The sequence below is a fragment of the Hibiscus syriacus genome, unplaced genomic scaffold, assembly GCF_006381635.1.
Source record: "Hibiscus syriacus cultivar Baekdansim isolate YM2019G1 unplaced genomic scaffold, ASM638163v2 tig00110198_pilon, whole genome shotgun sequence".
NCBI classification, from domain to species: Eukaryota; Viridiplantae; Streptophyta; class Magnoliopsida; order Malvales; family Malvaceae; genus Hibiscus; species Hibiscus syriacus.
This window is the reverse complement of record NW_024062623.1, coordinates 900,000-923,875: the sequence shown is the minus strand read 5'-3', so window position 1 is coordinate 923,875 and position 23,876 is coordinate 900,000. Positions and strand designations below refer to the sequence as shown.

Sequence of the window (23,876 nt, the reverse complement as noted above, 5' to 3'; positions counted from 1 at the left end):
GGATTTTCTTATCGACGGTGATTATGCCACCACTGCATAAAAGGATAAACCAATACCACACGATATTTCCTTTTTGATTTCTCTAAACAAAATATTTATTGATTTTAGAAATCTTGGAATTTGAGGTAACCATTTGTTCCTTTTAACTTTTTTTTTTATAAATATTTGTAATGTTTATTTTATATTTTATATTTACAATTCATAATTTATTCTATTAACTTATTTAATTTAATTGGACCGTTACAACCAATTCTGGTTTTCCAATTTTTGGATCTTAAGAGGATAGAGGGGGAAACTTCGTTTTCTTCACATTATATTGCATTCGGATCATAGACCCACATTGTCGTTGGAATTCATACCCTATTTGAGTTTAGCCCATTTTATTCCAATTTATTTAAGGACAAACCATATTAAATAGCGATCAAGCTTTTAGGGCACTTGCAGTTTGATCACCAATCATTTAAAACTTTTAATATAATCATTGAACTTTTAATTTATTCTCATTACTGTCAATATCAACAACTATTATTAAGAAATACTGACATGACATGTTAAGGTAATCTTCTTCCCCTCAAATCCTAAGTTTCTTAGACAAATTAATAGTCGTCGACCTCCTTTCATTTACACCATCACCGTCCGACGTTCTTTTAAACGTCGTCGCCTCTAAACACAATCTCATTCACACTTAATAGTTTCATCATCTTCACACGATCGATGAATAATTCATTATCATCATTTCATCCAAGTCTCAAACACCATAACCACTATCCACGACCAAATCAACTCGAACCACCATCACCAATCCCATTTAATCACGATTCATAACCACAACAACCAATAACAACAAATAATAAGCAATAAAAACAATCAAATAAGTAAATAAAATAGCAGAGAAAATGAAAGCTATTCATCTTGACATTGGCAAGTTTCTAAGGAATAGAGTCGTCATTAATCAATCATAGTGGTGATAAGACTTCGTTTGGATAGAAGATTAACATGGTTTGGTTTCAAGTCGATATGATGATTAACAATCACATATAAAAAAGTTTTAACTTTTAGTTTTTGTTATACATTCGGAGAATAACCTCTGCTAGTTTTCCGCTGGTCAAGATCTTTAAACATGCTCGTTCACTTACCAAGCCTTCAAGGAGCACACATCTTTCTGGTGCAGGCCTCCAAGTCAGCTATAATACTTAGCCAAAATCATTGGCAGGTCCATGTGACATATCAAAATGAAATTCAATAATCTGACTATCATATTTTTTAGCCTACTGACCAACGAATAACGATAATAATCCTATAATTTGGCACCACTAGCTAGAAACATTATAAATATCCAACTACTAGAACTGAAAAGGGTTTGGTCATTTCGTTTTCCTTCACCCATACATTTTCATTATGACCAACTCTCTCTCACAGGAAAACACCAACCAATGACTGTTCTCTCATTGTCTGTGGTTCTCCATCCAAATCAAAAGGGATGAATTGTCAACGACCGACAAGATAAATTTGTTCACATCAACAATTTTGATTAAGATTTGGGAAGATTGGAAGGTTTGTAGACGAGTTTGAACCAATGATGGAGATCGTATAATATATGTATCTGATTATGTTATCGTTAAAGATTTAATATTTTAATTATAGATTGTTCTTTTAGTTCGAGTTTTGCTCGGTTTATAGAATTATTTTCTAAGAGTGGTTTCTTGTAAATTCGAGTTTAGATCTAAATGTTTACAACATTTAATTTTATTCGAATTTTAGTATTCTATGTAAACAAAATAAATAAGTTTTTGAACCCATTGAGCAGTTTCAGTGGTAACATAAGATGTTGTTCTCCGTAGATATTATGGATTTAGGTAGTTACATCTATAACACGTGTGTTGTCAATAACTAATTTTTTTTTGAATAGATTTACATTGTTATAATCATCCTAGACTATTTATAAAAATTTCTTTATATTATTAAATAATATTAGGTAAATATTATCTCATTATTAATTACAATTTAATGTTTAGGGTTAAGAAGGATTCAATTGTTTTTGCTTTATCTCGACCCGACTCGATGTTGATCTAAGATGGTATGATATTTTGAAGGGTAAACAACATGTCTAGTAGCCTTATTATTATTTTTGTTCCGTTTTGATTACTTACTTAATTAATTTTTAAATTGTATCTAACATTTAGTTTTAATTTAATTTTTGTCACTAACTGTTAAAAATTAACAGTGATGCGTTGCGTCGTCGTTATAAGGTAATGTCATATCATCATTGAAAAAAATAAAAATACCACGTTGGTAGTTCTATTAATTTTTTAACAATATATGATTTAAAAAAAATGAAAGTTATGATTTAACAAAAATAATTGGGTGACAAGAATGGAACAAAAGTGATAGTTGGGTACTAAACATGTAGTTTACCCTATTTTGAAAGGAGAAATTCAATAAAAATGGTAAATTACACATTTAGTACCTAAAATGTTGCTTTTATTCCATTTTGGTATCCAAATTATATTTTTTCAAAATCATACATAATGTTTAGTTTAGGTTTCAATTTGATATCCCATCGTTAAAAACTCAACAGTAATCGTGTGACGTGTCACCATAAGGTAATGCCACATCATCATTGAAAAATATAAAAGAATCCCACATCTATGGTTCTGTTAACTTTTTAACAGTGGATACCAAATTGAAACCTAAACTAAACGTTAGGTATAATTTTGAAGAAAAAAAATTTAGGTAACAAAATAGAATAAAAAAATAGCTTACCCTAAAAAGTAGCTTTAGGAAGGAAGAAGAAAAAAAGGGCATCGGTTACAGGGTTGATAAAGGAGACAAAAGCAAAAACAAGGGTGTCAGTAAAGTGCGTATAGAGTTGAAAAAATTTTAGTTGCAGATGGCCACCTTCTCTTCTAAGTTAACATCTGCACCTCAAAGACTGCAACTTTCATTTCTCCTTGTTCCCAATGGAAAATCAAGCTCCTCTGAAGAATACTGGAAAGCTGCCATTTATACAACAACCTCAACCTATGAATCAATACAAACAGGCTCAGGTCCCCATTATTATATATATATATTCTGCTATATCGTGACTGTATTCCTTTTATTTTCATTTTTGTTTATTTACAGGCAGCAGCACTGGAAATGCGTTCAATAATATTCCAAATGAAACTCCAGAGGGTATGGAATATCATGAACCTTATACATCTCATTATTAGAGTTTCATGACTCGAATTTCATTTGATACAGTCAAAAGTTGGGGTTACAACTCAATCAGTTTACCATAAGACATTGATTATAAGTTCTCCTCACTCATCCATAGTTTTTCTCATTTAGGGTTTCTCACGTAAATTCTCGACGTCTTTCTTTTGTTTTACGATCGTTTTCGCTGTCATTATCTTCGTCTAGTATAACACTAATGTTTGTTGTAATGGGATTTAGGGCATGTCAAAGGGAGAATCAAGCACCTCAGCTACCAAATCTGATGGAGAGCAGCAGATGCAACTCAACGCAAAGCGCCATTCCCATGGCCAGCTTAATTAGCTAAATTTGCTTTGATCAGTTCATAATGTGAAGCTATAGCTTTGCCTTAATATGTTACAACTTTTCACTACTATGTTGTTTGTGCTTTTGTATTCGGACATCATGTTGAGCGAATATGTTGTTTAGTGTTTGTAGTTTTTATAATGTTTCTTCTTTAACCTTCTTTATTAACGCGTTCCGTAATTTTACCATTTTAAATCTCTTAATCCTTAATAAAATAACTAAAATAACCCAAATTTTGTTATAGATTTAGTCATCATTCTATAACTTTTAAAATTTTAGTAATTTAAAAATTATTTTAATATAATTTAATGATCATTTATTTACTTTACCCTAATTTCTTTTTGTTGTTGATGAAAGTTGATGAAAATAATTAATATTTTGTCGAGTATATAAACAAATTCTTCTGTCACTGATAAGATAACGGAAATAACAAACGTATAAAAAAAATGTTTTGTTATCGTTGATAAAATAACGAAAGTAACGAATAATTCGTCGTACTTATTTTGTCAAATGTATTAAATACAAAAATTTATCAAATCGTGCTCGAAAAGAATTTTTTTTTTCGTTTATGTATGTCCGTTTTACGATCTATACTCGAAGTTATTAATCACTACCATTCATTTGAGTATATAAATACATAATTTTTGATAATGTTTTAACTGTATTGATATTGGAGATTCGAAACTTTTACTTCGGATCTCGAATATTGAATATAAATCCGAAGTTTGATTTGGATATTAATATATGTAACCATTGTTTCCGTTTTATTCGAACTTGGTATATAATATGTGAATTTTATATATGATAATCTTATATTTTTATATATGAATTTTGTTAAAAACACACACGCATAATATGTGTTAAAGACATGTATTTACATGACCACGAGCATAAGTCAGATTGAATGACAACGCACATATAAGAAACTTATACTCAACCAATCGATTAGTGCACGTTAAAAATTTAATATCTAAATAATTGAAGACATATGTTCACAATCTAAAATTTGAAAAACTCGTGGTCAACCATATTGATTTTGAGTTGTTCTAAGAAAACTGGTTAACATCAAAGGGAGATTACAGTTGATGTTGCAGTCCAATACATGGAAGAATTGTCAATTTTGACATCTCCTCTCACTGATCCAAACTAAAAGGAACAGCAAGAATTGAAACAAAAAGACTTCATGATTTTGGGGACAGTAGACCAAATTTTTAAACTTGTTCGTCTTGAGGAACTTTGCCATTTCCTTGCTTCTCAGCTCCAAGTTCAACAGTTCCATTACCTGGTGGTTGCTTCTTCATTTCTGGAGACGACAACCCTTTGTTGTCGCGGTAGATGAAGTAGAGAATCAGTTGCATAGTACCTAGTCCACATCCAAACCCATTGGGGACCTGAAAAAACAGACACAAATGGCAGCCATTCACATTTCATGCACAAAGAAATAAAGTTTGAGATCAAGAACTCGATGTATATAATGTATCTTACTGTTATGAAAGCGTCACGACCGAGTAGACCATAGATGAACCAAGAAGTACCACAGAGGAACACAAACAGTGACAAGAAAAATGGCATGAACTCAACGCTTTTTGTCTTGATCACCAGCCTCTATATACAAAAGGAATGGAATTAGAGCATATAAAGAAAAGGGTTTGTGTAAAACAAGTCAAAAAGTTGAGGGTTTTTTTTTACCATGATTGAAAGTGGTGAAGCATACATGATGATGGAGAAAATGGTGGCAGCTAGGCCACATAAGAGCTTCCTTCCATTACCATGGAGGGCAAAGAGGGAGATCAATGCCACAGCAGAGAAGACAGTGAGGACGAAAGCGAAAAGCGCCATGATTCTAGCCTTCTCCTTCTTTGGTGCATAGATGATGAAGATCAAGACATAGACGGACTCAATTACTGCACCTGTTCCATTGATTGTTGAGACCAGGATGTTGTTTTTAGACACAAAGGGAAGGCCATACCTATAAGCAATTTTGTCCAAAAAACAAATTAGAGAAGATATTAAATCACAAGACTTTTGCAATGAAAATGAATCAATGAGAAAGGGCACCATGCAGAGAGGAGACAGTTGAGCAAGGTCATCACATAGGGAACTCCAGAGAACTGCTCTGTGGACTTGCTTTTAATGATCCTCTTAAATGTAATCCTTCAGAAAATTAAACATGGTTTAACAAAATCCATTAGTGTTTTCATCAATCTTGAAACGGTAATTCAAAACCTTTTTCTTCTTTTAAATTACCCAAAATGTAAGAAGAAGAAGAATTTGAAGTGAAAAAGTGTTGGTGGTAACCATTTTGAAGAAAAATACCATAAAAAAGGAGGAAAATGTTTCCCAAACCAAAGTGAAATTCTACATTAAGAAAAAACAAATGCTTTCTCCTTTCTTTGGAGAAAGAAAACAACATATCGACTGATTCCACTCGGTTTCCAAAAACCAAAAACTGGCAAAAGTTTAGTCTATGTTTGCATGTGTTTATCGCATAGGGACAGAGAGAAAGAAAGAAAAAAACTTCTTCTTCTTCCATTGATAAAGAAGAATCTGTTTGAAGTTTTGACATTTAAAGTTTCGAGAACCAAAACCCAAATAAATAAATAAAATAATGATCTTTATGCCCCTGTAGTCGTTCTTGACAGATACGGTCGGGTCTTCATAATCTGGAGTAAAAGGATTCGAACCTTTGCATGCGGTACCAAAAACCATATAAAAATTATTTAAATAAAAGAATAGTTAATAGTTTTAAAATTAAATTCGTAATCGACCATTATATAACATTATTATTATTTAAATAAAATAATAATTTTTAAATTGAGTTAGCATTTAATTAACCCGTCAAACAAACTCAATCAAAAGTTTTAATAATAAGATAAACTCAGAACGAATGATTAAAACTGAATTAATTTATTAAGAACTAGTTCAATAGGTGTTTTTTTGATAAGTTAAACATTAATAAGTGTTGAAAAATTATATATTGGATTTAAGTTATAAAATATGTTTGATGTATTAATTAAAATTAAATATTTAAATAATTCTTCTATTTGATAAATATAATTTTTTTAGTATAATCATTGGTATCTAATTTATTAATCAGCTAATCTAAATCGAGTATTACAAATATTAATTATACCAGCGGTCCAATTAATTCAATTTGCTCCATTCACAATAATAAATTTGATTTGTAGACAACATTTAAGGAATCTAACATCACATTTTTCTAAATTAACTGACAATTAATCAATAAATATAAAATTTAAAAAATACTAAAAATAAATTATTATTTACATATCATTCAAACCTTTCATATGGTTTCACTTTCATTATTAAATATATTTTTAAAAAAGTAAATTTTTATTTATAATAAATTATATCTAATAAAACTTTAGTATGAGTGTTGTGATTTAAGGAAATGTGGTCGCATGTTCTTCCAAAAAGACAAATAAATGAGAGGAAAGTTAGGAGAGTATCATAGTTGTTTAAAGGAATCAATTAATTCACTTCATTATTTCAATAATTATGATATTGAATTTAATTATTCAGCTGCTGATAAACAATAATGGACACCAGTAATAAATAAAGACAATTTTTATTGAATATTATATATAATAAAAATATTTTATCTAGTATAATTTGTGTATACCTTTTAATTTAAAATATAATAATAATTATATATATTTGGATTAAATCTTAAAAAAATATATTAACTAGACTAATATAGGTTTTTAATTAATTTATACATATTTTTATTTAAATTATTTTTTAGATTTTTTAGGGACACTGGGTGAGCCATGGCTTAAGTAGGCTCACTCCTACATCTGCCCTTGATGGAGACATTACTATTGCATTTGGAGTGATTTTTTAAAATAATTTTTTATGATTTTTTTCGTGTTAGGATTAAATTGAGGTAATGTGTAAATCTTGATAGTTAAAATTTATAAAATTAGGATTGAATTAATATAATGTGTAAACTTTAAGGACTTAATTTATTATTTTAGCAAATTAAGTAAAGACCAAGTCATTTTCTTTTATGTTCTAACGAAAATAGACAAAAAAATATCTGATAAATTAGATGGTTATTTTGTAATTTTTTATAATCGAGTGATCAAATGAGAAAAGCACTAATAGTCAATTGAGTATTTATGTACTTTATTCAACATTATGTGTCGTCTATCTCGATCAAGGACGCCTATAACACGACATCAGAACCATGTCTGCAGGATCAGAGTAAAGCCCTTCCTTATTTGATCATAAATATTTTGATTGGTTGTCTTGTATTAGGGTTTAGAAGGTTGCATTACCCTCCAAGGAAGGACTCTTTCCAAAGTGTTCTTAATGTTTGTGGAAGAGGTCGTACTCATTTCCAAAAAAAAAGATAATAATTATAAACGCGAGATTATAAATAAGTCGATTTTCATTATCGACGTTTTATAATCTCACGTTTGTAATTATTATGTACATAATACTGAACTAGTTCATGCATGGAGTTAGGTATGCATGTATTGAATTAATGAGCTTATTATTTAGTCTTTTTTTGATGTTTTCATTTGGTCATCTGGCGTTCCCTATGAAGCGGGGCAACTGCCTGCATTAAGTTCAAATGGAACGTTTTTCTCTTCTTCTTTGATCACACCACCAATGTGCATAGAAAGTTCAAGCAACCTTATATGTTTACATTAAATTGCAGTGACTACTGCCTGTTGAATTTTTGGACTTATATATAGGTCGACGAACGAGACGTTACGCGTCGTATTTGTCTTCGGAATTAACACGACAAATGGAAGAAAAAGAAACATTTTCTGCCTAAATTCTGTTGATTATAACGTTCATGCATGTTGATTATCAAATGAAAAACTCCATTGCAGAGCAGGCAAGGTTTCTTCTTTTGATTTGAAAGTTAGGGTTGTTAAGGTATAGTTAAATCTTCAAAGATTCACAAAGACAATCGCATGCTTTTCACAAATGTAATGGTAGTTCATTCATAATCGAGACTAAAAACATCTGATACGTATTATTTAATAAACCCCATAGTGTAGGTAAAGATGATAAAAAAAATTATAAAATTAAAACTATAAAAAAATCAAATATATAAAATAAAAATTCTACAAAAATAAATTATAAAAGCTTTTAATAATTAAATTATATAATACTTAATTCTTTAAGTTAATTGACGTTTCATTAGATTTAAGCATCAAACATGTAGATTACCAAATAAATTTACTGTACTAAAGATTCATCTTTTTCTTTTATTTCGTTTTCAAATTTATTTACTCTAATTTAAAATTTAGTTAGATTGTTGATAAAATTATAATTTTTTTAATTTAAACTTAATAAATTTATTTGTTTTAATTGATAAAATAGATTTATTAACTCCATTAGTTTAATTCTTTTACTTAATTCAACTGAATTCTGTCACCTTTACATGCATGCATCCAGAATTCATGCACTTGAAAAAGGCAATTAAGAATATAAAAATGTTTTGCCACCCTTTAACCAACATGGGGAGTGAAACATACCAGCTTAAGGAAAAAGGAAATAAAAAATGAATTCTTCATCATCTTTTTTAAAGTCCCAAGAATGTTGCTCTCAACCTAGCATTGGGGCAGGCTACTACCCTACCTCCCCCTTATCCTATTACATATGGGAGTAGGGTCAACTAATTTTTTTTTTGAAAATATACTACTCGTAATAATCACTATGTAGGCACTTAATAATATATAACTGAACAAAGCAATCCCAGTGGTTAAAGGAATAATTGTTATTCCTAAAATTTGAAGTCCCGGATTCAAGTACATTGTTTAAAGGGTATTTAAACGTATATTATCAAATGATTAAGAATATTTCAAACATATACTAAATGAATAATCAAGCAAACTAAATAAAATAAGAAGCAAAATCATAAGTGAATTCTTGATTTAGAACATCAAGAAGATGTCAATCTACGACCATGTGGCCAAAAGGAAAATGAATGGAGACAAGATTGCCAACCTCTACCTGAAAACACAGCCTTTTTTGTTTTAGTATTGTCATCTCTGTTATTTCCACTTTAATCCATCACCACCGAAAGTTTCATGTTCGTTTTTGCAGATTTGAATGCATCATACAGACACATGTCACGTTCATGTGCTTTTTTTTTTTAATCTTTGGAACCAAAAATATTGTGCTGTCCTTGCCAAAACAGGTTATCTCCTTAACATCCCCGTGCATGAAAATGACAGCAGCAAAGATTGGTTCGAACACTAGACATCATTTATTAAATGGACTCAAATTAGACCCTTCTTAGAGTCCCAACATGAACAGAATTTGACAACTAAATTTGGGTAATAAGAGTACCTTTCTATGTATTTAGAGAGTTTTCAATTTTTCATATCGTTGATGGTAATATTTGAATTATGACTAAAATAAACTGTTCATTATTTTCATTTTGGATAGAGAGTTGCAGCCGATAGTCAATGATGAATTTATACACTATCAATATCGCCTGATTTTTGAATTTAAAAGAGGGAGTTAAAGAAAAAAAAAGTTTTCTCCTCTCTTAGTCTTGGTTGGGAGGTTTTATGGCGATCCTTAATGTTAAGTCTAGAATCATGATAGTTACTCGTAAGTTGGCAGAGTGAATGAATACGATCGTCTGAAAACATGTTTGACCTTGGTAGATCACGTGAGTGTGCTAATAGTTATGTCAGGAGAAGATGATTGGTCAAACGATATAAGGATTCCAAAAATTTCTTCTTATTCTAAAATCTTCGGTTGTCGAAAAAATCATTTATGAATTAAAAACGCTTAGTGTTCAACATTGACTACATAGTCCAAGAGCATGAAAGATGGGAAATGAAGTAGAGTTAGGGTTAGGTTGGTCCATTATATGACCAACATGCAATGCCCTTGTTTGTTATCTACATTTGGCGAAAATATACTTTTAGCCCCCAAACATTTATGAATTTATTTAGAGATCCCCTTAATAAATGTCATTAAACTGCTGAGAACCTATTTGAAATTCATTAAAGAGCTATTTTACCCAGACTCAGAGATATCAGATGCAAATATATTCAATATTTTTTAAGTGTTTTTTTATGTATTTAAATGATATTCGGAGAGTCGTTCTCGTATTCATATTTTACTCGGCACATTTAGAACTGTGCTGCAACTACACTTGTTTCTCTCCTCCTTTTTGTTGTACCTTTAAATTGCAGAGGAAAAATATCCATAGCTAGTAATCTACTGAAGTCATAAACCAGGGAGATCCGAAACTAGACCACACGAAAAGACTCGGCTATCCGCTTTAAATCCTCGTAATGTCTTTTCCATTGAAGACCTGCGACGAACATCGAACATTTTCGTCTTTACCTTCGATTAATTGATAATGATAACTCGGAGCACCATAGGTACGGAATGCATGCTGAACAAACTTCCAATGATTATGAATTTGAAAGAAGCATTGAGGAGTAGGATAGAAGTACATACCACTTCCGGTTACAGTGAATAGGTAAAACCGGTTACCGGCTGCAGTTGCAGTGATCAGCGCATGGGGTGGCTCCAATTCATACTGGTAATACATCCTGCCATCATGCTCTGCCGTCTTCATGCTTAGTACCTTGCCTTCTACGTTTTCACCGATCACTTCCGGTCTGAATGCATTGATCACTTTTTCTGGAGGTCCGATCTTTTGAATCGTGGCATCGTCACCGAGATCTATACAATATCACAAGACAAAACAATTTTTTTTTCTCTGTTTAAGGCATCAGCTATCTTAAATCCACCCTAGCATCTATGCACGTTATCCTAATGCAATAATCGAAAGGTTAATACGAATCAAACAACTTTTAACGATCTCGATATCTGAAGAAACAAATTTCATTGCAGATTACTTCAATGGACTAACACAGTTAAACAAAATACTTGGGGAATCTTACTGTCAGCGAATCTCAGAACAGGAGCAACAATGACGAACAAACGTCCTTGTTTCGAGCTAGCAAACCTCAAGTCGATCTCGGTACCGCCTAAATCCGCTATCGATACAGGAACCTGTTGCAGGGATATGTATACATGCATATTATATATGATGAAGCCTTAAGTAAAGAGCTTCAAATTGGGGAATGTGTAATGGAATGAAAGAGTACCTCTTCCCAACCTTGAGGAACTTTAAAGGAATAAGGGATGATAGGACTCCATCCAACACCATGCCCTCCCGACTTGTCATCGGGTCTCCGATATGTACTCCAACCTGTCTGAGCACATTGTTCACTGGTGAAGATGATGATGTAAGCTTTTGCTAGAAACAATAGTTTTCCTTTGATTTTCTTCACAAATTTAGATGCTAGGGGACTGGTGAAAAGGCAAGTAAAACTGTTAAACCAACCTTGGTCATCGGGCTCGGACAAGCCAGGTATCCTTCCTGCTAGAAGACCTTGTTTGACGACCGCCATGCCCTCGCCTGGAAATCCAAATACAGACAGAGACGATAGAGGAATCCCGGAAATCAAAAGGGATCGTCTGCTCAAAATCCCCCATGAATCCTCTTTCTCCTTGCCAACCAACCCGTTTCCTCTTGAAGTGGTAACAGTTTTGGGTTTTGAAATCCCATTTTCTGGTGAAGAATGAGGGCGTGGTTGCCGATGACATTTCCATGAAAAGCTAGAGCAACCGGAAAACAACGTGATCACCATTTTTTTTTCTAGCAAAGGATTATAGAGCTGAAGTTCAAGGAGCAAGAAGAAACTGTTAAGTATTTTTGTGGACGATGTGTCATCTCTGCGCAGTATTCTGATTCTTACCGATAAAATATGATCATTTTTAGCCTCACACGTGGAAGATCTTGAATCACTTTTCCTACACACACATTCCCTTCAAATATCCATGTCTAATATTTATTTCTGCATCCTTAATAAATTTATAAACATCTAGAAACAGAGACATAATATTCTAAAATCAGCTATATTATCATTAATTTTCATCATACTATAATGTCCAAATACAATTTCGTGTCATTTTTACAACATTGAAAATTGCACTACTTCTTTTTAAAGACAAATGCTCTATGACCTAGAAAAAATAGTAAATAATAATTTGTGGAAATCGAAGAAAAAGAGATCTCTGCCAACCAAATAGTCTGTTTCTTTTTTAAGGCAGAGGTAAAGGAGGTTTCCAGTTTGCAAATTCAACAAGATCTCTATTCACAACGGATCCATTATGCAGCCAAAATGTTTCAGCTGATTGGTGAAATTGCCTCACTTTCCTCTGAAGCTCCCACATTAGTGCTTGCATTGTAGAACATGGCTCTGAGTCCGGAGCGTAAACCCACAAGCATCTTACTTGCCTGCCGCGAGCTATTATCTGCTCTATGACCTCATCTGAATCGTAAATGCAAAGCTCGGTTGTTCAATGCTGCTAATGAGTTCAATAAGTAAAGCAACAAGGAAAGGATGGAATATCTGACCTGGTATTGAAGCTAGGTAGTCCAGAAGTTCGGGTCCTATTGATGTGGATGGCCATTTGATTGATATCTGTGTGTAGTCGATTACATTTTGAAACGGTAGTTCTACTTGATCTGATAAGATGACAGGAACACATTCCTGTTCATGAAAATATAAAAACAATAACAATTTGTGATGGTTCAGTTGGCCTCAAAAGCTTGTGTGCATGTGTTTGTGAATGACAGAGAGAGGGGGAAAGAGAGAGAGACCACAAAGAATGCCTCGTAAAAGCGGAGGGTCCAAGATGACTCTCCACGTGGTGCAAGGCAAAATTTGGCATTGCCAAGGTGCTGAAAGTATTCCAGTCTTCCCAATTTGTTAGGACCCCTGAACTGTAGCTCTGGACATTCCAACTGTTACACAGTTTTCCCACAAAATAAATGAGAAAATTCTAGTCAAACAACCAATTTAGCATGTGAAAGAAAGCATCTCGAGATACCATAATTCACATCAATCAACCAGAAATGAATCAAAAACCCACAGTAAGATTAGGCAAACATTATTCTACCAAAATAGTAGATACAGCTAAACGGGCAAAGAAGTAACAATATGAGACATATTAAAATCATATAATTCTTTATTCTAGATCAGATTCTTAATCGATTAAAAGTGATATTAGGCTATATATTGTTGTTTTGAGGTTTTATATGAAGCCACTACTAAATCATCAGTATTCGATACAATGTCATATCTAAAGCAGTAATCTGAAAATGGAAAACGTGCCTTATCTGGATATTCCCTTGCAAGCTCAATCAACTTGAGACGACCAACCTTATTTTGTGCCCGGCCTAAATAGTTTGCCAAATACCTTCTCTTTGATAGAGGCCAAGGCTGGAAAATAGTAGGCCCTGCTTTCGTCATCCCGTCATCAACATTTCCAGGAATGATGATATCTTTCCATGAATTAAAGGCACTTGCGTCTCTCTTATCAGTACGGTCTCCCTGCACAATACACAAATCAGAATTCTTTTGTTAAGAAAGCCAACATAAAACACAAGAAAACTTCAATTCTGAAGGCCTCAATTGGTAAGAAAAATTGAAATGTGAAGCTTAGAAATACTTAAATGGAGACAAAATGGCTTCAAACATTCATTTGTAAGATATTAAAACAGGATTTTTTTTTTGGGGGGGGGGGACAGAGAAGTATATAATCCTTTACTCAAAACCTCTTTCTATTCCTTCTGTAGTGTTCACAATTTGGAAAGAAAAAGAAAAGTATAAACTTCATTGTGCACAATAATATCTAATAATAGTTCTACAATACATCTATTAGTTCCACATCTCCTACAAGAGTTGGGAACAATTAAACTAGTTTTTGTCCATCATATTCATATATCTCAAATAAGTAGCAGCCTTTCATAATTTCTGATCAACAAATGGAGCTGGCAATTTCAACAAAATAGAAGTGGATATAGGCCGTTAAGGCTGGACCAAAATAATTCTTCCAACAAGAAAAGTGATTGTTTTCTCCCATGCACATAATCAGTGACGGAACCAAAGCATGAGCAGGCCTAATGACAATTTAGGTCCTTGTTAGTTTAAATATTAGACAAACTAACCCTTACGCCCCCCGAAAAAAGAGTTTAAATACTTAATAGTCCCTTGTATTTTTTAAGTCAGGTAATTTGTCCCCTCCCAACGTTTGACCCTGGTTTCGTCCCAGCACATAATTTAACACCCATTTTCAGAATAAAAGTCTTCAGCCCCAGGACTTAAGGATTTTCCATATAACTCAAGGAATTCAGGAATTCAGTCTCTCCTACTTTCCCATGTTGGGTAAAGAGTTTAGATGAAATCATCTAGCCAGTTACCATGGTTGGATTTGACAAAGCAAAACCCTGAACTGTAGCTCTGGACATTCCAACTGTACACAGTTTTCCCACAAAATAAATGAGAAAATTCTAGTCAAACAACCAATTAGCATGTGAAAGAAGCATCTCGAGATACCATAATTCACATCAATCAACCAGAAATGAATCAAAAACCACAGTAAGATTAGGCAAACATTATTCTACCAAAATAGTAGATACAGCTAAACGGGCAAAGAAGTAACAATATGAGACATATTAAAATCATATAATTCTTTATTCTAGATCAGATTCTTAATCGATTAAAAGTGATATTAGGCTATATATTGTTGTTTTGAGGTTTTATATGAAGCCACTACTAAATCATCAGTATTCGATACAATGTCATATCTAAAGCAGTAATCTGAAAATGGAAAACGTGCCTATCTGGATATTCCCTTGCAAGCTCATCAACTTGAGACGACCAACCTTATTTTGTGCCCGGCCTAAATAGTTTGCCAAATACCTTCTCTTTGATAGAGGCCAAGGCTGGAAAATAGTAGGCCCTGCTTTCGTCATCCCGTCATCAACATTTCCAGGAATGATGATATCTTTCCATGAATTAAAGGCACTTGCGTCTCTCTTATCAGTACGGTCTCCCTGCACAATACACAAATCAGAATTCTTTTGTTAAGAAAGCCAACATAAAACACAAGAAAACTTCAATTCTGAAGGCCTCAATTGGTAAGAAAAATTGAAATGTGAAGCTTAGAAATACTTAAATGGAGACAAAATGGCTTCAAACATTCATTTGTAAGATATTAAAACAGGATTTTTTTTTTTGGGGGGGGGGGAGAGAAGTATATAATCCTTTACTCAAAACCTTTCTATTCCTTCTGTAGTGTTCACAATTTGGAAAGAAAAAGAAAAGTATAAACTTCATTGTGCACAATAATATCTAATAATAGTTCTACAATACATCTATTAGTTCCACATCTCCTACAAGAGTTGGGAACAATTAAACTAGTTTTTGTCCATCATATTCATATATATCAAATAAGTAGCAGCCTTTCATAATTTCTGATCAACAAATGGAGCTGGCAATTTCAACAAAATAGAAGTGGATATAGGCCGTTAAGGCTGGACCAAAATAATTCTTCCAACAAGAAAAGTGATTGTTTTCTCCCATGCACATAATCAGTGACGGAACCAAAGCATGAGCAGGCCTAATGACAATTTAGGTCCTTGTTAGTTTAAATATTAGACAAACTAACCCTTACGCCCCCCGAAAAAAGAGTTTAAATACTTAATAGTCCCTTGTATTTTTTAAGTCAGGTAATTTGTCCCCTCCCAACGTTTGACCCTGGTTTCGTCCCAGCACATAATTTAACACCCATTTTCAGAATAAAAGTCTTCAGCCCCAGGACTTAAGGATTTTCCACTGGTAATAACTCAAGGAATTCAGGAATTCAGTCTCTCCTACTTTCCCATGTTGGGTAAAGAGTTTAGATGAAATCATCTAGCCAGTTACCATGGTTGGATTTGACAAAGCAAAAACTGGAGTGTGTATATAAATATTAAATTGTGTTCTTTATAGAAAATCTAATTTCTAAACAAACAGGGATCCCAAACCACAACAAAAATGAACTTTGATAGTTTTCTATAAGTTGGTTATAGAACCATAGAATCGCCTGTATTCTTAGCATTTTCCTCAGCTTCTTTAATTGGGGTCAGAGTGGTTATGACAATTTATGCCTCATGAAAGTAAGAGATACATATACTCAACTGATAACGGACAGGCACAAGGGGGAAAGAATCATTGCCCTATATCACAGGTCATGACCTAGCAAAGTCTAATGCATGTGCTAAACAAAAATCTTAAGATTTTTTGGACAGAAAAGACCAATACCTCAGGAGTGAGAATTATAGATCGGTTTATATAGGTTGCCCAAGATCTAAACAAGTGAGCTCCAGCACCACTGTAATATACATGTAAAAAGCAAACAACCTTGAAAACAAAGTTAATCAAATTCAAACCAAACCAAAACGGAACAAAACACTAACAGCTATTATACCTTGGGAAAACAAATATATGGTCCCGTCCTCCGGATCGCCTGAAATACGGCATCTGGCTCAAAACCTGAAACAAAGCAACAGTTCATTCGTTGCTAAAATTGAACAAAAAAAATCATATAATCTATACATGGAGCAATTAAAAATAAGCTTTTACCTTGACATATGTTTGGTTAATTTCTTTGTCATTAAGACCACCCAACATCCGAACACATTTAACATAAGCTGGTACAAAGAACAAATCAGCTTCCTCTTTCTTTCTTGTTCGAAATCGAGATTCAAGCAATAGCCTATGGATTTTGACCTGCATTTTTGTTTACTAACAAATTAAGATTTAATTTGAAAGAAATTACTCCTAAAAAGAAAAAACCGTTACCTGAGAAGCCCACTGGCCTTTAAGACAAGCATTGGTAGAAATGGATCCATCTCTTCCGTAAAAAAGGTGTTTTAAGCCGTCGATCTCGTTCTCGTCGTAGACGTAGATCTTGAGAGAGAGATAGGACCCGTACCCTCGCTCGGGCCACAAGAGGTGGCCGGCAGCGTTGGTTTTGGCGACGTGGAGGTTGTCGACGTTCGGGGACGGACGGCCGTGATCGAGGTAGCAGCTGGAGGGAGGGAAGGATTGATCGAAGAGACGAGTGAGGAAGAAAGTGGCGGTTACGAGGAAGAGAGCGGAGATCTTGTGAGCGCGAGTGCAGAATGGTGAGGCGTAGGCATGCGCTTGGAAGACTCGAGCCTGACTCATTGCTTTGTTTTCCAGAGACTACTGAGTCGAGTGGAGCATCAAATGGAAAGCTTAAAAAACCTCTTCAGCCTTCAAGATTAGATGATAGTAGCTTAGTAACCCAAACGATGTCGTTTCCTTTAATATTTACAACATAAATTAAATTACTAATATATTTTTCTTTAATAGAAAAAATTAATTTTATTAAAAATAGAAAATATCTAAATTATTATGAATGTTTACAACTATAACCTTAAAGTAAACACATTATATGTATATTTTTCTATAATTATTAACATAATGAAACTAACTACTTAATATCACAAAAGGTTCTTATGAGGAAAATGTTATAAATCTAACAAAATAAACTCGGACAAAATGTAGATATAAATTGATCTTACCATATCAACAAACGAATCACAAAAATTGATCAAGCTATTGAAAGACCACTGATAAATAGTAAATCAGAGTCGATCGACGTGAAAAAACACGAACACAAATCACAAATCCAAATCTAAATCTAACCCAAGGGTCAAAAGCATGTAAAATAATCATGAGAGCAAATAAATATAGTCTTTACAGGTCGTGGCGATGTTAAATCAAACCAATGAGAAAAAAGAAAGATGTAAGCAACAATAAAAAAACATGCCATAAAGACATAAAAAATCATGTTATAAAAAGTTGAGTTATTAAAAAATTTAAAAAATATATATTATAATAAAATAAAGAAAAAAACAATAATTACTAACAATCGACGATGATACTAACTTACAATCAACACTGAAATTAATATCATTGTCGATTATAAAGATGATGAAGAAAAGAAATTAACAGTGATCAAAGAAAAAAGAGAAAAAACCTAAAATTATTGATAGATACTATTTAATATTTTAAGCATCAAATATTTAATGCTATCAATTATATTAATGAATAGTATTTAATATTTTAAACATCCAATATTAATTACTATCAATTATATTAATAATTTATAAATATTTTAAGCATCAAATATTAATTATTATTAACTATATTAATAAATAATATTAATATTTATCACATAAATTAAATTATTTATAGGTTTAATAAAAAAATCTAAATTATATCAATTTTTTTAACTTTAGGTGCTTAAAAAAATTTCGCTCAAAGTAGGTATATAACGTTTTGACATTATTCTCTTAAGTGCCTATGTTGTAGCGACTAGGGATAGGCATGGCACCCGAACCCGATGGATTACGACCCAACCCTATGAATTATTATTATTATTATTTTAAAAAAATCATATTCGAGCTCGAGTAGAATTTAGATTTAAGATGAAAAATATCCGATCTGATCCTAAAAAAATAATATAATTATATCTTATATATTTAGAGATAATAACAATAATACTCATCTATATATCATATTTTTCAATTAAATCCCTATTTTATCAAATAAATTTAATATTTTTATAAATATATTTATTTCGAATCAAATTCGAGTTTTTTATAAATATATTTTGGGATTGTATATTAAAATAACAAATTTATAAAGTTTTAGAGTATAAAGAACTTATAAAATTTTAGACGACGAAGTGTATATTAATCAAAAAAGAAGAGAAAAAATTGGCTAGTATGCAGGTGCCGACAGTGAAGGATGGTTCATGCCGGATATTTGGGTCAACGTGCGCAATTCTGGAGACAATACTCTTGGAGTCATCCAAGACCAAGAGGTGTTTCCGGTGAGACAGTAATTGGGATGCCTAGTGAGATGGAGATAGTGGCACCAAGGAAATCGGACAAGATCAGAATCATGGGTGGCTCACTTCGCGGTGTTACCGGTAAGCTGATTGGCGTGGATGGCATTGTTAGTGTAGATGACAGTCTCCTGATGTAAAGATATTAGACTTGGTTACACTAGCAAAATTACACTAAACAACTTGTTATAGTGTAATTAAAATTAACAACGATTACTGTTTCATTTTGTATTACTTAGGCTAAATTATTATTAATTAATTATTTTTTAATAAAATCATTATATAAATATGGTAATATCTAAAAAGTAAAATTTACTTACTGTTTTTAGTAATAAGATTACATTTTATTTATATTACTTAGCATGACTTTTATGATGTAGAAATTATTTTTAAAAATAAAATGTCATTGCACGGCAAAATGAAAGAGAATAGAGAGAGAGAGAGAGAATGAAAACCCACAAAAAAGGATAAACATTGCATATTAAAAAAAAAAAGTAAAAACAGCAAAAGCATGTAGTAGCATTCATTATTCTATTTTCCTTATTCACTCTTTGCAAATAATTTACTCAATCCATTGACAAAGCTTCATCCTTTAAGCATCCATGCGAATCATACATCTCAGACCCTCACCCGCAAGCATCAACTCAAATGCCTTGTTGATCTCCGAGAATGGAACCGAGTGAGTGATGAATTTATCCAATTCAAGTTCCTGCAACATTTAACACATCTTATTATTGCTACTTCTTTACACGATTAAATGTTTACATCAAACAGGAACATAACCTCACCTTGTTCATGTATTTCTCGACGACAGCAGGAATATCGGTCCTAGGCTTGTAGTTGCCGAAGAAAGTACCCTTCAGAGTCCTCTCATTCAGCAGGTTCACCGGATGCGTTTTGAATGCATCGTCTTTGTTCGCGATTGTTCACACCTTTGCACTTGATAACCTGACCAGCAGTACTCATATTGGGCTGTTTAATTTACTCTGTATTTGTTTTCTTGTTGTTTGTGAGGAGAAAAGAAAGGTAACGATATTCTATTTATAGTGAAACTCATTTCCAGTTCACTAGATTACGCAAACCAGATCAATGGTTTTCCTCTTTGTTAGGTAACTGTGGTTTTTCAGACGAATCAGTGTCTGGTTTTGTGGTATTACTACTCATTCTTGTCGTGGTTTTGTGACAAGTGTGTAATCTTTGGACTTCTTTTATTTACACGGTTGAGTTGAAAACTCGAAACGAGTGAGTCACCATAACCATGGGCGCCTCATGGAACAAGAAGGTCAATACCACTTGTCCACTCAAACCCGGTTTTAAGTTTCACAAACGGATTCTTTGGTTCAGTCAAATCTAATATTTATGGGTTTTCCTTTTTTATTGAATAAAAACGAAGTTGTATTCCATTGATGTTTAAAATTTAGGGTAAATTATATAAATAATCACTAATATTTCAGTAAATTAAGGGTAAAGTATAGTAATGGTCACTGAACATTTCTGAAGCTTGCATTTAGGTCTCCCAACTTTTAAAACTTGTAATACAGTCCCCAAACATTTAATCCGTTTGCAATATGGTCCCGCACCTATGAAAATTAGGGTAAATCATATAAATGGTCACTGAACTTTTTAGGCACTTGAATTTAGGTCCCCCCAACTTTTAAAACTTACAAAACATTCCTCAATTTCATTATAAATCCCAATTTCAAAGTAATTCAATTCATTCTAAACCCTAATTCCAAAATAATTCAATTACATTCTAAACCCCAAATTCTAAAATACTTCAATTTAAGGGAAATAAATAGATTATCTTAAGAACGTGATAGCATTTGATTTTTTACTTTTGTGAAAAAAAATACACTCCCTCTTCGTAATATAAATTTAGTGATCTTCAATAATTAATATAAAAAATGATTAGGAAGAAATGAATTAAAAAATACAATCTCTCAATGAAAAAAATTAAGAATCAAAATCCCCAATTGATCCTTATAATTTTTATTTATTTCAATTATAATTTAATTTTTTTTAATAGTTTGATGTGATTATAAGATAGTATTTATTCAAAAAATTAATTTATTAACAATTATAAATATACCTACAAACACAATTGTTTGAATTTAAAACTTTTAAAGAAAATAACATTTTTACCTATATTAAAAAATTTAAAAATAGATCGTGCTAGAACTAAAGATACGTGAACGTGACCATGAAATAGAAAGTTTACGTATGTTACGAAAACATGGCACAAATCCCATCTCTTTTTTGATTGTTATCATCAACCTAGGGGTATTATATTAAATTATTGATTTTTTATTTATTTTTGAAGTAGTCAACTTCAGTGTTTATTTTTTTTATTGTGTTTTTTTATGATTTTATTAAATAATTTTTCTACAAAAAATATTTGATGTAATAAGTAAATAAATATTTAATTATCATGATAATATTTATATTTTAATTATAATAGAAATAATATAAAAATAAAATTATTTATACATCATTACTATAATTAACATAACTCGTATATAAATTTTGACTCTGCTATTTATGTAGTCTTAATATTTATGTGAAAGATATAAATATATTAACACGTATGATTAGAGATAAAACATACACAAATAATCAGAAATATATTTATTTTAAATAATGAATTATTATCATATATTCTTACTATTGAAAAAATTTTCATGTCTTTAAATTAATATTAAAAAATTATCATATGTTTTAAAATAAAAAGTAAATTAATTAATAATTAGTGACATTGGCGTCGTTTATAAAAAAGACAGAAATTGAAGTATTTTAGAATTTGGGTTTTAGAATGTAATTGAATTATTTTGAAATTTAGGGTTTAGAATGAAATTGAATTACTTTGGAATTTGTGGTTTAGAATGAAATTGAGAATTGTTTTGTAATTTTTAAAAGTTGGGGGACCTAAATTTAAGTGCCTGAAAAGTTTAGTGACCATTTATATAATTTACCCTAATATTCATAGGTGCGGGGACCATAGTGCAAACGAATTAAATGTTTGGGGACTGTATTGCAAGTTTTAAAAGTTGGGGGACCTAAATGCAAGTTTCGGAAATGTTCAGTGACTATTACTATACTTTACCCATAAATTAATTATTTGACCGTTAAGAACTGTTATCCTAATAACAGAAGAGTGATGCGACGCATTTGACCAACTGATTGGCACATTTGAGCGCATTGACACTCTGTGCCATCATTGGTACTCTTCCATCCTTTATTCTCTCCGTCCGGTGGGGCCATTTACACCAATGAACTCATTATCAATGGCTTCTCCGCTCACGTCACGGTTACTCAGGCAGATAAGCTCAGGGCTAAAAACAAGAGGGCTTATTGATTCTTCTTGGGTTTGATAATGTTGATTCTTTGTATTCATCTACAAAATAAACCTTTACGACAACACCCTTCATTCAAAAAATAATTTTTGTCCAGCTTAATAAATAATTTTTTCAGCTCAATAAATTTCATTATGATTAATCTATCATACTCTTGAATATAATATATATGTCGCAGTAAAAATAAATTATATCAAGCGTATTTAACAGTGTTAACATTATCATCATGATTGTTTTCGTTCAGACTATCATAAATACTAACACAAAATCATAATTACTCGTATATTAGTTGATGATTAGCACATATGCCATATGGATTTAAAATAATATGATAATAAATGCATATATGTTGTAGGCATACGGTCTCATCTAGGATATAAATTAGACGAGACAGATTGTAAACTATTCGAGATCGATTTAATCAAAGTTTAATAAATATTCATCTCTCTTTTACCTTATAAAAATAAAAATTTCAAACAACACTCAATCGTGGTATTGCCACGAACTATAATTCTCTATTAAACTAAAAATGTTAATACAATCCATTTGTTGTATCAACATAAGTGGTTTGTAAGAGAGTTCGTGGCACTTTCTTAATAATTATAGTGAATATTTTATTACATAAACTAAACTAAACATTTAAATAAAGATTCCATGTGGCGCCTAATCATTTCAAGTTTTCAACTCAGCCACGTGAATCAAAAGTCCACGACTAGACAGAAAACACTGTAATATAAATAAATTAAATTTGGATATTGATTACGAAGAAAAAATTAGTTGTAATTGAATTTAAATTATGATATCGTAAATTAAATAAAAATTATTTTATAATGAATTTTTTATATTTTATTCAATTAATTCAATAATAAATTTGAAATATCAAAAATAATATAAATATATTTTGATATCTTGTAATTTATAATATTAGTGCTTTTAGCACATTAAAAAGGGTAAATTACAACATTTAGTATATCAATTATAATTTTTATTTTGTTTTGATCATTTAATTATTTTTTTAAATTATATTTAATGTTTAGTGCGGGTTTTTTTGATAAAATGTCTTTAAAAAATCAATATTGATATATTTACGTGTCATCATAAGATAATATCACATCATCATTAAAATATTTCTTAGAAAAATGTCACGCCAAAGTTCTTGAGTTCTTTAACGATGCGTGGCCAAAATAAAATCAAAAG

The 23,876-nt window shown here is 31.6% G+C and overlaps 4 protein-coding genes across 4 annotated transcripts; all 4 read right to left on the bottom strand.

Moving 5' to 3' along the window:
* Positions 1-4,605: 4,605 nt before the first annotated feature.
* LOC120218400 (bidirectional sugar transporter SWEET1-like) lies at positions 4,606-6,864 on the bottom strand. The gene is made up of 5 exons (XM_039215343.1): positions 6,842-6,864; positions 5,599-5,694; positions 5,230-5,509; positions 5,026-5,145; positions 4,606-4,931 (listed from the first exon to the last, which is right to left on the bottom strand). The coding sequence occupies exons 1-5, from the start codon at positions 6,862-6,864 to the stop codon at positions 4,752-4,754; spliced, it is 699 nt and encodes a 232-aa protein (XP_039071274.1). The 3' UTR covers positions 4,606-4,751.
* A 3,836-nt stretch (positions 6,865-10,700) lies between these two features.
* Positions 10,701-12,272, bottom strand: LOC120218547 (psbP domain-containing protein 4, chloroplastic-like). The gene is made up of 5 exons (XM_039215470.1): positions 11,900-12,272; positions 11,661-11,764; positions 11,454-11,565; positions 11,005-11,232; positions 10,701-10,855 (listed from the first exon to the last, which is right to left on the bottom strand). The coding sequence occupies exons 1-5, from the start codon at positions 12,204-12,206 to the stop codon at positions 10,791-10,793; spliced, it is 816 nt and encodes a 271-aa protein (XP_039071401.1). The 5' UTR covers positions 12,207-12,272; the 3' UTR covers positions 10,701-10,790.
* A 290-nt stretch (positions 12,273-12,562) lies between these two features.
* LOC120218549 (probable beta-1,4-xylosyltransferase IRX10) lies at positions 12,563-17,683 on the bottom strand. Its single transcript, XM_039215472.1, has 8 exons — positions 17,250-17,683; positions 17,031-17,177; positions 16,876-16,940; positions 16,710-16,779; positions 13,737-13,955; positions 13,223-13,366; positions 12,977-13,112; positions 12,563-12,890 (listed from the first exon to the last, which is right to left on the bottom strand). The coding sequence occupies exons 1-8, from the start codon at positions 17,616-17,618 to the stop codon at positions 12,661-12,663; spliced, it is 1,380 nt and encodes a 459-aa protein (XP_039071403.1). The 5' UTR covers positions 17,619-17,683; the 3' UTR covers positions 12,563-12,660.
* A 2,212-nt stretch (positions 17,684-19,895) lies between these two features.
* Positions 19,896-20,255, bottom strand: LOC120218548 (alcohol dehydrogenase-like; the record flags this gene model as incomplete). Its single annotated transcript, XM_039215471.1, has 2 exons — positions 19,896-20,038; positions 20,118-20,255. Coding segments are annotated over 2 exons (255 nt in total), but the record flags the coding sequence as incomplete, so codon positions are not given.
* Positions 20,256-23,876: the final 3,621 nt, after the last annotated feature.